This window comes from Stegostoma tigrinum, chromosome 39, assembly GCF_030684315.1.
Source record: "Stegostoma tigrinum isolate sSteTig4 chromosome 39, sSteTig4.hap1, whole genome shotgun sequence".
Taxonomy (NCBI): Eukaryota; Metazoa; Chordata; class Chondrichthyes; order Orectolobiformes; family Stegostomatidae; genus Stegostoma; species Stegostoma tigrinum.
In genome coordinates this window covers 5,274,051-5,290,301 of record NC_081392.1, presented here as the reverse complement: position 1 = coordinate 5,290,301, position 16,251 = coordinate 5,274,051, and the positions used below count along the sequence as shown (strand labels likewise).

The following is a 16,251-nucleotide window of genomic DNA, read 5'->3' as shown; positions in this document are numbered from 1 at the left end:
ATTCAGTAAAATAGAACTTCTCACAGGCAGTTCTCCAGTCCCAGAGGAAAAACATCAAGAGAAAACTCTGAGTGAGAGAGAGTAGCAGGGAGGGATGCATTTTTCAAACCCAGCTTCGAGACCCCAGCAACAGCCACTGAAAAAAATAAAAGTAAAATTCCTGGTTCTGTGGGAGCTTGTCCAACTATTCAAGCTGCTTCTGTTGTTCCAACTTCTAAAAAATGCAAGGCCTCACAAGCAGTTCACTTTATTGGGTTCAAATGAATAGCCCAGTACGTCTGTCTTAAAACTTCTCTTTGTAAAGAAAAGGACAAAATATACCTTTTCAAGCCATAGTAATGTCACGGCTTTATATGTTAATTTTCAACCATTCTTGAATGTTTTTGTCCCAATAAAGATTAATGCAAGATACTTTTTTAAAGTGTCTGATCTATAAAGCTTGTTTCCATTTTATGTTTCCGAGTCTCACCCTCTCATTTTCCCTTTCCTTATATTTTATACAAGTTTTAACTGACTGCTCTTACATTTTTTCCTCATTCTCTCTCAAGCTTTACTTTATCCATTTTATTAGTTTCTAATGATCTTTTGCCAGTTTTTCCAAATGTTCTCAATCTTCTGGGCAACCATTAATTTTCACAGCATTACATTTCTTTCCTTAGTAAATGGCATTTCCTTCTCAAGATAACAAGGTGTAGAGCTGGATGAACACAGCAGGCCAAGCAGCATCAGAGGAGCAGGAAAGCTGACATTTCTGAGGAAGGGCCTTGACCTGAAACGTCAACCTTCCTGCTCCTCTGATGCTGCTTGGCCTGCTGTGTTCATCCAGCTCTGCACCTTGTTATCTCAGATTCCCCAGTATTGGCAGTTCCTACTATCTCTGTAACTCCTTCTCAAGATAATTTCTTTAGTTATAATTTATGACATATCCTGCCACTATATTGCTACTATTGTTCCTTTTAATCTATTGAGTAATTTCATTTCCATCAACTTTGCTTTCATACCCCTGCAATTGTCTTTATGTTAAAAACTCCAGTTTCAGACCCACATTTCTCACCCTCGAATTGAACGCAAAATTCTATCACCAATTTCACCAAGACATTTCTTTACTATGAGGTTTACAAGCATACCAAGTGTAAGAAAGCCCATTCTCTGGTTAGTTTCAGATGCACTGTTCTAAGAAACTCTCCTTAAAGTAGTCTCTGAAATCAGCCTCCAGGCTAATTTTACTCATTTGATTTGTTCAAACTATATGAAGATGAAAATCATTATTGTAATTATTTCAAACACTTTCTCGATGTGTAATTGGCCTTAAAGTACTTCTACTCTCAGGCTTCCTATGAATAATTTCCAGTTGTGATTTAGTACTCTTTACTATTTCTTATCTTGACTGTTTCTACAGTGACCCAAGATCAGTTCTCACTCTTATACTGTTATCTTCCTTCATTATCAGATGCACACTACCTCCCTTCCCTTTCTCCAAAATGTCAAATAACCTCGAATATTGAAGTTACACTCATAGACAATCTGCAACCAAGCCTGTATAATGGTTTTCATACATCACTTAGTTATTTCTATCTGTGATATCGAGCCGTCCAGTTTATTATAAATCCTGAATGCTGTCAGATACAGATCCTTTGGTTCTGTCTAGTTATGACTTTTCCCTATGCTGATTTTATTTGTTGCTACATTCCTACATACATGTGCTCAGTCCCCTCACATCATGGTCTTGTTAATTGTTACTGGGCCATCATCCTGTACTACATCTTTGATCTTTCTTGCTAACTTTCCAAATCTCACAAGAACTGGCTCCCCCACTATTCAGTTTAACGCCTTTGTCCAGCCCTTGTCACTATGATTCAACCAGTCAATGGCCGAGTACAGTTAAGGTGGAGGCTGTCCCATTGGTACAGGTCCCCCTTTTCTCAATACATGTACAAATGCCCAGTGAACTGAAACCCATTTTTCCTGTACCAATCTTTGAGTCACACATCCAGCACTTTCCCACTGAGTGGTAATTTTCTGGTGGTTTGGGTAGTATTGAGTAATTCTGCTTTAGAATTTAGCCACAAGCTGCCCATATTGCCAAAGCAGTACCTCTTTAAGTCTTGCACCTACATCTTTGGTACCAAATGGATCACAATAAATGGACCTTGTCCTTCCTATTCCAAGTTTCACCACAGCCCCAAAGAGATGACCTGGAATCAGACAGGCAATGGAATTCTAGTGTCATACAGCATAGAAACAGATGCTTTGGTCCAATCATTCCATGCCAACCACAATCCCAAACTAAACTAGTCCCATCTGCCTGGGCTTGGCCCATATCCCTCCAAACCTTTCCTCTTCACGTACTTATCTAAATGTTGTTAAAATTAGAGACTGTACCTGCATTTACCACTTCCTCTGAAAGTTCATTCCGCTCACTGTGTAAAAAAAAATTACCCCTCATATCTTTTTAAAATCTCTCTCCTCGCACCTTAAAAATATGCCACCCCCCCGTCTTGAAAGCCCACACCTGAGGGAGAAGACATCTGCCATTCACCTTATCTATGCCCCTCATGATTTCATAGACCTCTATAAGGTCATCCCCCAACCTCCTGTGCTCCAGTGAAAACAATCCCAGCCAATCAAACCTTTCTGTTTTATTTCAAACCCTCCATTCCTGGCAACATCCTGGTAAATCTTTTCTGAACTCTCTCCAGTTTAATAATATCCTTCCTCAAGCAGGGCAACTAGAACTGGACACAGTACCCCAGAACAGGCTTCATCACTGTCTCGTATAACCTCAACATAACGTCCCAACTCTTAAACTCAAAGATCTGAGCATTGAAAGCAAGTGCGCTAAATACCTTCTGAAACACCCTGTCTGTGACGCAAATTTCAAAGAATTACATAACTGAACTCCTAAGTCTCTGTTTTACAACACTACCCAAGGCCTTACTTTGAATTGTTTACATCTGTCCTTTGTTTTACCAAAATATAATACCTCACATTTATCCAAATTAAACGCCATCTGCTACTTTTCAGCCCATTGACCCAACTGATCAAAACCTCTTTTTACCCTTAGATAACTTTCTTCACTGTCCACTACACCACTGACTTTAGTGTCATCCATAAACTTACTAATCAAGCTTTCTAGCTGCTTAACCGAATCACCCAATCAGTCAAGATCCCTTTGTAATTTTAGATAACCTTCATCGTTGTCCGCTATACTACCAATCTTGCTGACATTGCAAACTTACTTACCATCATTGCCATATTCTCATCTAAATCATTAATGTAGATGACAAACTAAAATGAAGCCAGCAACAATTCCTGTGGAACAGCACTGGTTATAGGGATATCCCCACATTATTCTCTCTCCCAGTCACATACCGTGTCCTTGACTACATGCCAATTCTGATGTACCTAGCCTGAGATGTGTGATTGTGTCTTGAAATCATGTAGCCCAGTAACTTTCTCCAGCCCTGGTACCCTGCAGTGCCTGTAGCTCAGACTCCAGCTCATCACCTCAGGGCTAACATTCCTCAAAGCTTCATGTTCTTACTGTAGATGTGGTTTACACAGCAGCTCCCACATACTACAGCTGCTAAGCATCAATTGCCTCCTTTATTTTCTTTCAGTTAACTAATTAGGTTTCAATTTGTAAACCTCCCTAATTCCAGTTTAAACAGCTGCACCAGTTTGAAGAGACAGAAAATAAAAATTAAATTCACCAGCTCATTCAATTAATGCCTTTGAACTTCAATTCTTGGTTCTTAGGAACTCTAGTTTCTTGGATAACTCATGCATGTTAAAGACCATTCAGTACCTCTGCCCTTCAAATGCTCTCACTTCATTAAATCATAGAATTCCGACAGTCGGGAAGGAGGCCATTCAGCCCATTGAGTCCACACCAACCCACGGAAGAGCATCCCACCCAGACCCACCCCCTAACTGCTCCCTGTAATCCTGCATTCCCCATGGCTAACCCACCTAACCTGCACATCCCTGCACACAATGGGCAATTTAGCATGGCCAATCCACCTAACCTGCACATCTGTGGAGTACCAAACATCCAGAATTAAGCAGTTGACATCTTTTCACTCAGATAAGTTGCTACCCACTTTGTGAGTCGACATTCTTAGAATCATAATGTGATACAGTACAGAAAAGGACCATTCAGATTGTACTGCGAAAAATACGCTGCTACCTCCACCAGCCCCACTTTCCTACCCTTTATGCACGCTGAAATTCAAATGGCCTCAATCAGCCATTGGCAACCCATTCTAACTACATATTTGGTCATCTGGGGGAAGGCCTCCTGTTGGGCTCCTGTAGTGTCCCTACCCCGGGACCTAGGTTCAAATCCCATCTCCTTCAGAAGGTGTGTAATAACATGCCTGAACGGGTTGATTAGGAAAAAACAGGTTTACCACACAGTGCAGTATCCTGTCATTGCAGATCTTGTTTGTTCCTGGCTAAGTCTGCGTGGGATGCTGCAAGGGGCGGTGTGGACTTGTTGGGCCGAAGGGCCTGTTTCCACACTGTAGGGAATCTAATTTAATCTAATCTAAAGTCCCCCAGACCAGGCAACATCCTGGCAAATATGTAAAATTCCCATTTATTGAACTGTCCACAAACCTAATCCAGCCAATTAATGTGGCACCAGGCTATTCTTCACCATAACCAAAATGGTAGTGAGTGCCCAGTAGTGCTTTCATGTGGCTTTTTCTCAGTAATAATCCCCTGGATTATTGCATACAGTTGTTTGTGCCACATTATAGGAAAGGTGTGAATGCATTGGAGAGAGGGCCATTTGCCTACACTTTGTTTGCTGTCAGTGTTTCTTGATACAGTGGCCCAGTCCCAGCCATCTTCAGCTGTGTTATCAATGATGATCCCTCCACCACAAGGTCACAAAATGGGGAAGAGTTTGCACGCAGCAAGACCGGGACAGCAATCAGCCTGGGCTAACAAATAGAACGTGGAACAGTACAGCACAGTACAGGCCCTTCGGCCCACGATATTGTGCCAAACTTTTACCCTAATCCTCAGGTCTATCTAACCTCCATCCCTAACTTATACAATCATCCATATGTCTATCTAATAGCCGCTTAAATGCCCCTAATGAGGCCGATCCCACTACCCTCTCTGACAATACATTCCACGCCCCTACCACTGTCTGAGTAAAGAACCTATCTCTGACGTCTCCCCTATATCTACCTCCACTCACTTTAAAACTATGTCTCCTTATATTAGCTGCCTCCACCCAAGGAAAAAGTCTCTGGCTGTCCACTCCATCAATACCTCGGATCATTTTGTACACCTCTATCAAGTCACCTCTCATCCTTCGTCGTTCTAAAAAGAAAAGCCCGAGCTCTCTCAACCTTTCCTCATAAGACCTCCCCTCCATTCCAGGCAACAGCCTGGTAAATCTCCTCTGCACCTTTTCCAATGCATCCACATCCTTCCTGTAATGAGGTGACCAGAACTGGACACAATACTCCAGGTGTTGCTGAACCAGGCTTTTGTATAACTGGAGCATAACTTCACAGCTCTTGAACTCAATCCCTCTTTTAATGAAAGCTAATACACAGTACGCCTTCTTAACAACTCTATCCACCTGGATGGGAGCTTTCAGGAAAAATTGGCAAGTAATATTCATGCCACACAAATACCAGGCAGTGACCATCTCCAATAAAAGAGATTCTGACCATCACCCCTTGACAGTCAACACCAACACTAAATCCGCCACTATCAACATCTTCAGGGTTACCTTTAGTGCAAGGTTAACTAGACCAGTCACATTAATAGTGTAATTGAGAGCAAGTCAGCAAGTGAATAATTTTCAGCTATCATCTATTTCCACAAGTCAGGAGTGTGATGGAATACTCCCCACTTGCCCTGGATAGGGGCAGCTCCAAAAACACTCAGGAAGCTCGACACCATCCAAGGCAAAGCAGCATCCGCTTGATTGGCACCACATCCACCACCTTCAACATCTACTCCCTCTGCCACCAGTGCACAATAGCAGCAGTGTGTGTCATCTACAAGATGCGCCAGAGAAATTCATCAAGGCTCCTTCAACAGCACTTTCTAAATGCACAACCTCTACCACCTGTCGCAATAATAAAATGTGAGGCTGGATGAAGACAGCAGGCCCAGCAGCATCTCAGGAGCACAAAAGCTGACGTTTCGGGCCTAGACCCTTCATCAGAGAGGGGGATGGGGTGAGGGTTCTGGAATAAATAGGGAGAGAGGGGGAGGCAGATTGAAGACGGAGAGAAAAGAAGATACGTGGAGAGGAGTGTATAGGTGGGGAGATAGGGAGACGATAGGTCAGTCCAGGGAAGACGGACAGGTCAAGGAGGTGGGATGAGGTTAGTAGGTAGGAGATGGAGGTGCGGCTTGGGGTGGGAGGAAGGGATGGGTGAGAGGAAGAACAGGTTAGGGAAGCAGAGACAGGTTGGACTAGTTTTGGGATGCAGTGGGTGGAGGGGAAGAGCTGGGCTGGTTGTGTGGTGCAGTGGGGGGAGGGGACGAACTGGGCTGGTTTTGGGATGCAGTGGGGGAAGAGGAGATTTTGAAACTGGTGAAGTCCACATTGATACCATTGGGCTGCAGGGTTCCCAAGCTGAATATGAGTTGCTGTTCCTGCAACCTTCGGGTGGCATCATTGTGGCACTGCAGGAGGCCCATGATGGACATGTCATCTAAAGAATGGGAGGGAGAGTGGAAATGGTTTGCGACTGGGAGGTGCAGTTGTTTATTGTGAACCGAGCGGAGGTGTTCTGCAAAGCGGTCCCCAAGCCTCCGCTTGGTTTCCCCAATGTAGAGGAAGCCACACCGGGTACAGTGGATGCAGTATACCACATTGGCAGATGTGCAGGTGAACTTCTGCTTAATGTGGAAAGTCATCTTGGGGCCTGGGATAGGGGTGAGGGAGGAGGTGTGGGGGCAAGTGTAGCACTTCCTGCGGTTGCAGGGGAAGGTGCCGGGTGTGGTGGTGTTGGAGGGCTGTGTGGAGCGAACAAGGGAGTCACGGAGAGTGCGGTCTATCCGGAAAGCAGACAGGGGTGGGGATGGAAAAATGTCTTGGGTGGTGGGGTCGGATTGTAGATGGCGGAAGTGTCGGAGTGACTCCCTTGTTTGCTCCACACTGCCCTCCAACCCCACCACACCCAGCACCTTCCCCTGCAACCGCAGGAAATGCTACACTTGCCCCCACACCTCCTCCCTCACCCCTATCCCAGGCCCCAAGATGACAGTCCACATTAAGCAGAGGTTCACCTGCACAGATGCCAATGTGGTATACCGCATCCACTGTACCCGGTGTGGCTTCCTCTACATTGGGGAAACCATGCGGAGGCTTGGGGACCGCTTTGCAGAACACCTCTGCTTGGTTCGCAATAAACAACTGCACCTCCCAGTCGCAAACCATTTCCACTCCCCCTCCCATTCGTTAGATGACATGTCCATCGTGGGCCTCCTGCACTGCCACAATGATGCCACCCGAAGATTGCAGGAACAGCAACTCATATTCCGCCTGGGAACCCTGCAGCCTAATGGTATCAATGTGGACTTCACCAGTTTCAAAATCTCCCCTTCCCCCACTGCATCCCAAAACCAGCCCAGTTCATCCCCTCCCCCCACTGCACCACACAACCAGCCCAGCTCTTCCCCTCCACCCAGTGCATCCCAAAACCAGTCCAACCTGTCTCTACTTCCCTAACCTGTTCTTCCTCTCGCCCATCCCTTCCTCCCACCCCAAGCCGCACCTCCATCTCCTACCTACTAACCTCATCCCACCTCCTTGACCTGTCCGTCTTCCCTGGACTGACCTATCCCCTCCCTACCTCCCCACCTATACTCTCTCCACCTATCTTCTTTTCTCTCCATCTTCAGTCTGCCTCCCCCTCTCTCCCTATTTATTCCAGAACCCTCACCCCATCCCCCTCTCTGATGAAGGGTCTAGGCCCGAAACGTCAGCTTTTGTGCTCCTGAGATGCTGCTGCGTCTGCTGTCTTCATCCAGCCTCACATTTCGTTATCTTGGATTCTCCAGCATCTGAAGTTCCCATTATCACCTGTCACAATAGTGTGCTCAACAAATCTTCAGGCAATTCCCCTCTCAACACCAGTTCTCTGTGATGCCAACCACTGACAACAAAGTGATTAGGTGGATGGCTGCCACCATCCCTGTTCTTGACTAGGTCTACAAGGCCAACTTGGTCGAAAATGGTGGGGGAGAGACATATGGTAGTCTAATGAGAAGCTGAGCAAGATGTTTCTTATTGTATGATAACAATCAGGTCCAAGTTAGACATTAATAAGTTAGACGTTGCTACTATGTGTATGAAGAAATGTGGATGCTGCGTCTTGCTCAAGATCTGAAGCTGTTCTGCCATCCCTGACCAAAGTCAGCATCAGGCTGGGGGGTGCTAAACACAATCTTTATCATTACCTCATTCAGCACCATTACATCAGCAGACACTTGAAGGTACATCTCCTCCACCCTGACCTGTAATTAAATCAGCAATTCCTTCATTGCCACTGGGTCAAAATCCTGGAACTCTTTCCCTAAGAACACTGAAGGTGTCCTCGAGGCCTACAGACTTCAGCAGCTCACCACCACCTCCTGAAAGTCAATTGGGGATGTTTAACAAATTCTGCCCTATCCAGGTCACCTACGTGAATGAATTAAGAAAAATGAAGTATGCTTGAATGCCTGGGGTTAGTCGAATACCTTTTTTAAAGACATGAGACTATTTTATTTGAGATAACAAGGTGTGAAGCTGGATGAACACAGCAGTCCAAGCAGCATCAGAGGAGCAGGAAAGCTGACTTTTTGGGTCTAAGCCCTTCTTCAGAAATGCTTCTTCAGAATTCCAGCATCTGCAGTTCCTGCCTTCTCTGAGGTTATTTTATTTGCCTTTGTAGTTTGTGGCTCCATGAATTCATTTTTGTAGGGCTATGTCTTAAGAAAGGACTGTAATGTTTGACATCTTAACTCTATTTCTTTATTTTTCCTCTTTTATGCGAAGACGACTGTAGCAAGGAACTTTTTAACTTATTTCTTTAATTCCATAATTAAGATTTTGCACCTGGGTGCTGTGTGTGCGGCCACATTGTATACTTTTCACAGTCCTCCTGTATCCCATACTTGAGCACACACGACATTAAAACCGAAATCTAAACCTAAGTCATCAACCTGATTTAGAAGTCCTGAGCTTGGTTGAACTTAACAGCTCATTATATCTGAAACTTTGAGCTTGGCATCATTGACCGAAAGTGTGGATGAGTTCAGGGTTTAATGAATGAGGAATTGGAATGTTAATGTGTTGGCTGGAGTCTCAAGAGGCAGTCAGGACTGTACTTGCTAGTTGGCTTCCATCAGGAGGAAAGGATTCAAGTAAATGTACAAGGTCGTGTGGCTCCGGAGCGTGTCCATGTTGAACAAATAATGGGTTTCCTTATTTTCATTCCAACATAAATTACAATCAAAGAGGATGTTTTATTTGACTTAGAACTATCCTGATTAATGGCAAAGACCAAAGATGGCTGGAGGTAGGACAAATTACAAATAAGCAAAGAGAACTAACCATCTGTTTCATTGAAGGTCTTTCAAATTAAATTCCAGGGACCTCATTTCAAAAGAACAAAAGACAGCTTGGATGTCGTGACCGTATAGTCTGAGACATGTGTGGTCAGAGTATCAATGGATTAAACTTCAAGGGGAAGCATGTTACACTGCAGTTATGTGACACCCCAGTTTCCTTCTCTCTCTCATGCCTCTCTATCAATTTGCCTCCCCAACAGCAAAGTAAACCCATCTCTGCCCCCAAGTTCTGGAGCAGAATGAATTTCCGACAACCACGAAGGGTGGCTGATTAGTTAGCACTGCTACCTCACAGCGCCAAGGACCTGGGTTCGATTCCACCCTCCAGCAACTATCTGTGTGGAGTTTGCACATTCTCCCTGTGTCTGTGTGGTTTTCCTCCAGGTGCTCCAGTTTTCACCCAAAGTCCAAAGATGTGCAGGTTAGGGTGGATTGGTCGTGCTAAATTTCCCATAGTGTTCAGAGATGTGCAGGTTAGGTGGTTAGCCATGGGGCATGCAGGGTTACAAGAATAGGGTAGGGGGTTGGTCTAGATGGAATGCTCTTCAGATGATTGATGTGGACTTGATGGGCCAAATGGCCTGTTTCCACACTGTAGGGATTCTATGATTCACACTCATTTTAAATAGTGTAAAATTTAAATTTGGACAGCAGTGAAGAAAGTTTTTTCCTTTTATATTTTGCCAATGTCTTGAGGGATTTTAAAATAATTTTATTTTGACAAGATCTGCATTGTATTTGTTCTGAAGAAGGGTCAGTGGACGCAAAGCACTAACTCTGCTTTCTCTTCATTGATGCTGCCTAACCTGCTGAGTTCTTCCAGCAGCTTCTGATCTTGATTACAATTTTTAATGCTTTGTAGTTTTTGGTGTTGATGTGGTGTCTTTCATCATTTGTTCCTTCACGTGATGTGGGAGAGGCCAGCATTTGTTGTTCAACTCTCATTGCCCTTGAGCTGAGTGCCACACTCAGTCATTTCAGAGGGCAGTTAAGAGTCAACTATGTCACTGTGGGTCTGGAGTCACATGTAGGCCAGACCGGGTAAGGATAGCAGATCGCCCTCCCTAAAGTGAACTAGAGTTTTCCCAATGATCGATGATTGTTGTCATGCTTTATCACAACTGAAATTAACTTTCGGTCTGGTTTTACAAAAATAAATGGATTTGACCCCATATCCCTAGTGCTTTGGCTTAGATCTATGGATCTATCATCATCACTGATGGTCCCTCACAGACGAGAGTGACTCCCTTCCCCTCTCAGGGTGAGTCCGTAGGAGGCTGTACAAACTGATGGAGCTATCACAGGCTCTGTTACACTTGGGGCAGAAGGTGGGCACGGGAAGAGGTGTGTGTGGAAGCGCGTTCCTTTCGCTGTTTTCGCCCGATTTCCACATTTTCCCGATGATAAGCCTCTAGGCACTGCTCCTCCACTTAGGACAGTGCCAGGGCCAGTGATTCCCAGGTGTCTATGGGAATGCCACACTCCCCCAGTGAGGCCTTGAGGGTGTCACTGAAGCATTTCCTCTGTCCGCCTGGGGCTCCCCTGCTGTTTCAGAACTGGGAATACAGCAGCTGCTCGGGGAGTCTTGCATCGGACACACAGACGATGTACCCAGCCCAATTGAGAGCGGTTAGTGCCTCGATGCTGGGATATTAGCCTGGCCGAGGACATTGGTGTCAGTATGTCTATCTTCCCAGCAGATTCACAGGATCCTGAGCAGGCAGCATTGGTGAATAGATTCATCTATAGATCCAGTGATGCTATCTCTCCACAACTAACTCCGTCTCTAATACCCTGGAGTGTTAAATGGAAACTTGATACAAGGTGGGACATGACACTATAGGATGCAGGGGCAAGAGTACAGTGAAAAGCACCAGGGGTGACACCTAAAAATGTCCTAATTCATGAATAAATATTGTATCAGTTCAGTGGGTCTCCAATTATTTAAGCTGTTTCCAGTATCGTTATGTCCGTTTCACCATTTGCATTCGTAAATATGGTGTTGTTTTCTACCAGGCAGGTTCTGCCATTCATACAAATAACCTCAGGCTTGAGTAGACAAGAAATAGTGTTAAAGTTTGCAAATGGTGTGAAACTCAAAATGTACTTAACATTGAAGGGGAGAGTAACAGACCTCAGGAGGAGAAAACTGTGGAAACAGATGGCTGCAGCTTAAAGCAGAGAAATGGAAGGTGAAAATAAACAAGGTGTAAACTGTAAACTGGACCGCAGTTTTAAAGGGTTTGCAACAAAATAGAGACTTACAGGTGAGGAGACAGATGCAGCCATTTACTGCTGTTTCCTTGAATGGTCCTAAGGGCCTATTTGGCTGACAATAATAGGGAACAGCCTCAGTGGTGGTCAGTGGGAATGCAGCAGTCAGAGCCGAACCCTTGCGCATGGCAGTGAAGCCTGGCATGCCCATGTGGGCCTTAGCCCAGCACGGGAGAGAGCAAGCCTTCTTAGGGACGCCCAGTTTGAAGCATCTGCAGGCCCATGGTTCAAGAAAAGACTGTAATGTGTGACACAGATTTTTTTTTAAAAGAAGTCCTACTTTTATGCTAAGAAGCCTGAAGTGCTGAGCTTTTCAACTTATTTATTTATTTTTCCATTTCTGTGGCTAAGATTCTGTAGCTAGGTACTTTGTACCGAAGATAACAAGGTGTAGAGCTGGATGAACACAGCAGGCCAAGCAGCATCAGAGGAGCAGGAAGACACGTTTTGGGTCGAGGCCCTTCTTCAGAAATGGGGCCATTTCTGAAGAAAGGTCCAGGCCCGAAACGTCAGCTTTCCTGTCCCTCAGATGCTGCTTGGCCTGCTGTGTTCATCCAGCTCTACGCCTTGTTATCTCAGATTCTCCAGCATCTGCAGTTCCTACTATCTCAGAAACTACTTTGTACCTAAGATGATGCCATGTGTTGCGACATTATACACTTTTCACCCGTACTCCTGTACCCTGTACCTGAATACACATGACGACAAAATCTAAATCTAAATTTAACACTCTTCTCTTAACAAGGTGTACTTTATTGAATAAAAGCGGTTAGGTACGAGGTATATCCAAGCTAATTGTTACAAAGATTATTGGGAGACAGAGATGACACATTCTCTTCCTTTGAGATACTGAGCCAATCTTGCCATTAACCCACTCAAAGCAGCATCAGACTGGGTGGAGCTCAGCTCAGCCTCCGACACTAACCCTTTCAGAAATATTACATGAAACAACAGTAGGTGTAAGCATACATGTTTGAATGGGGTAAGAAAAGTTGAGCAGTCAGTTAAATGCATATGTGGGATCCTTGTCTTTATAAACAGAGGCATTTCCTTCAGAAGCAAGGCAATTACACTGAGCATTACTAGTCACCAGCTGGAATAAAATATCCAATACTGCACACTGTTATTCTCCAGAAAGCCTTTTGGTGTTAGGCATGGTCTTAACTCAGTCTTATATTTATTTACAGAGTTAAATATTATAAGCAGGGAGCTCCTAATTCCACTGTGGCACCGTTTCAGTACGTTTCTCTTGATAAAGCATTAGTTTTAACCAACCTACTCAAAGACATCATGACCTACCTCCTGACAGGTGTGTGACATAAACCCAGTCCTGCTGACCCCGAGGAAGGGACGCTACCACTGCCCCACGTGGCCCAGAAGCCTCCAGTTAGTCGCTTTGGACTGCAGAGGATGAGACACAATCCATATACAATTCACATTCAGAAGGATCTCAAGGCCATGGAGGGGAATGTAAGGAGATTTGTTAACAAGATGACCAGGCATGTAGGAATACATTAAATGGTGGTATTGAAGACCTGGGTTTGTTTTCCTCAGAACATACAGTTAAGAGTAGGTTTGACTGAGATGAGGAAAATCCGAAATCATTTTGATAGAGTGCTAGCGAGTTTTGAGAAGACCTCAGGTTGAGGTTCTGGATGTGAGTTTGATCGCTGCGCTGGAAGGTTCGTTTTCAGACGTTTCGTCACCATCCCAGGTAACATCATCAGTGAGCCTCTGGTGAAGCGCTGATGTTCTGTCCCGCTTTCTATTTATTTGTTTCGGTTTCCTTGGGTTGGTGATGTCATTTCCTGCGTTGGTGATGTCACCAACCCAAGGAAACCAAAACAGATAAATAGAAAGCAGGACATAACACCAACGCTTCACTGGAGGCTCACTGATGATGTTCCGTAGAATGGTGACGAAATGTCTGAAAACGATCCTTCCAGCTCAGCGAGCAAATTCACATCCATTTTGATAGAGTGAATAAAGAGAAAGAGGTGGTCATGTCACACAGCATGCATGGAACTCTGGGTTCAACTCAACTATCAACGCTCAATGGCCACAGAAGATGCAAGTGATTATCCACCAGTAAGTCCATCTGATGGGCTTGGTTAGTTCACTGGATAACTGGTTTGCAGTACAGCAATAACACCAGCAATGTGGGTTCAATTCCTGCACTGTCTGATCCTGTCACAAAAGTCTCTCCTACATAACCTCTCCCCTTGCCTGAGGTATGGTGACCCTCAGGTTAAACTACCACCAGTTGCTTCTGTCTCATGAGAGAGCAGTCCTATAGACTGGTCAGACCCTTTCTGTTTATGTACCCATCCAGATGGTGTAATTTAAATGCTGTAACTGTACCAGCCCCCACCACTTCCTCTGGCAGCTCGTTCCTTACATGCACCACCCTCTGTGTGAAAAAGTTACCCCTCAGGTCCCTTTTAAATCTTTCTCCTCTCACTTTAAACCTATGCCCCTCTAGTTTTGGATTCCCCCACCGTGGGGAAAATGGTGGCTCAGTGGTTAGCACGGCTGCCTCACAGCACCAGGGACCTGGGTTCAATTCCAGCCTCAGGCGACTGTCTATGTGGAGTTTGCACATTGTCCTCATGTCTGCGTGGGTTTCCACCCACAGTCCAAAGATGTGCAGGTCAGGATGAATGGCAATGCTAAATTGTCCATAGCTTAACAGGGATGTATAGGCTAGGTCAGTTAACAATGAGGAATGCAGGATTATAGGATAGGGATGTGGTTCTGAGTGGGATGGTTTTTGGAGGGTAGGTGTGAACAGTTGGGCCAAATGGCCTGCTTCCACACTGTAGGAATTCTAAAGCTACGTTGTGTACTAACTGTGGGATGTAACATGTCATATTTAATATTCTGAAGAAGGGTCTAGGCCTGAAATGTCAGCTTTCCTGCCCCTCTGATGCTGCTTGGCCTGCTGTGTTCGTCCAGCTCCACACCTTGTTATCTCAGATTCTCCAGCATCTGCAGTTCCTACTATCTCTGTAGCATTTTTAATATGCTCCTTTTGTTTTATTCTTCCCTCCCTGCAGGATGTTTTGCAGTATTCTGATGTTATTAATCATTTCTGGCCTTTCATGCGCTGAAGAGACCCTGGAACGTGGTAGGACTCCTGGTGCAGTTCCATCTCCGGGGAAAGGACACCGCGGCGACGTGGGCCGACCACGCAAGGTGAAGGAAAAGGAAGACATCTTGGATTCCAACCAAGCGCTGATTGTCACGGAGCGCCGCAACGTGCGCCGGGATTGGTGCAAATCCCACCCGCTCATCCAGACGCTGAAGGAGGAGGGCTGCATCAGTCGCACAGTGATCAACCGATTCTGCTACGGCCAGTGTAACTCGTTCTACATCCCCAGCCATGAACATGGCGGTGAGCCCTTCCGCTCATGCTCCTTCTGCAAGCCCAAGAAGTTCAACAGTGTCACCGTCACCTTCAACTGCCCCAGCCTCCGGCCTTCATCAAAGCGCAGGAGGATTCAATTGGTGAAGGATTGTCGTTGTATCTCCATAGACTTGGATTAGGGGTGGTGGGGGTGAGGGGTGGGGTTGGAGTGGGGTGGGGGGTGGTGTCTGGGGCACGGTGTGGTCGGTGTCTTTTTGTAAAGGGGGTGAGGGAAGGCTGGGAAGGGGGAGCGGAGAGCGGGAATGATCGGAAAGCTGCTGTCTGTTTTCAGAGTAGCACTTTACAAGCCTGGGCAGTTGGCACAGCAGGTAGGGAGTGAGCCAAGGTGGGTCAGAGTGCCACCCTCCACACGTTGGCAACTGTGTAAAGACGTCTCGTTAACTTATGTTAATGTTAAGTCAGTGTTGAAAAGAATCTAAAACTATCAAAAAGTGCTTCTTGTTAGTGTGTTGATGTGCCATGGAAGGATTACCACACGTCAGTCAATGAGAGAAGTCATTCTAAGATATGTGTATTTATGATTGAAAAGCAAACTTTTTTTTAAACAATTGAGTTGTTCCTACCAACCTACGTCTGAGCATTCACTTCAGTTTCCCTGTGAAGGACTGCAGAACATTTGCTCGGGATCTGTGGGACAACCGCTGGGTTTAGTTTTACACCATGCTTTTAACCTCTTGCAAACGTGCGACCGTATATTGCCCTTTGATGTTGTGAGGGGATCGCTGAGCTGTCATTTGAAATCACAAGTAATTAATAAATGCAAACTGCTATATCAGAAGTAAGGATGTTCTTGAATGGGATTCGCTATGGTCTCAATACACAACTTTGAGTTGGAGATAGTAGGAACTGCTGATGTTGGAGAATCAGAGATAACAAGGTGTAGAGCCCAGCTCTACACTTTGAGTTAGAGGCTTGGCTTATCCTAAGGCTCAGGAAGATAAGCATGTGCTTAA

General features: G+C 45.2%; 1 protein-coding gene across 2 annotated transcripts in view; it reads left to right on the top strand.

Moving 5' to 3' along the window:
- Positions 1 to 15,417, top strand: part of LOC125447632 (gremlin-1-like) — a 105,569-nt gene extending 90,152 nt beyond the window's left edge. For both annotated transcript variants that reach the window (XM_048522204.1, XM_059640945.1), the window contains one exon: positions 14,928 to 15,417. In XM_048522204.1, coding sequence (XP_048378161.1) covers positions 14,929 to 15,417 — 489 coding nt within the window. In that variant the 5' untranslated portion in view covers position 14,928. The remainder of the gene's footprint in view (positions 1 to 14,927) is intronic.
- Positions 15,418 to 16,251: the final 834 nt, after the last annotated feature.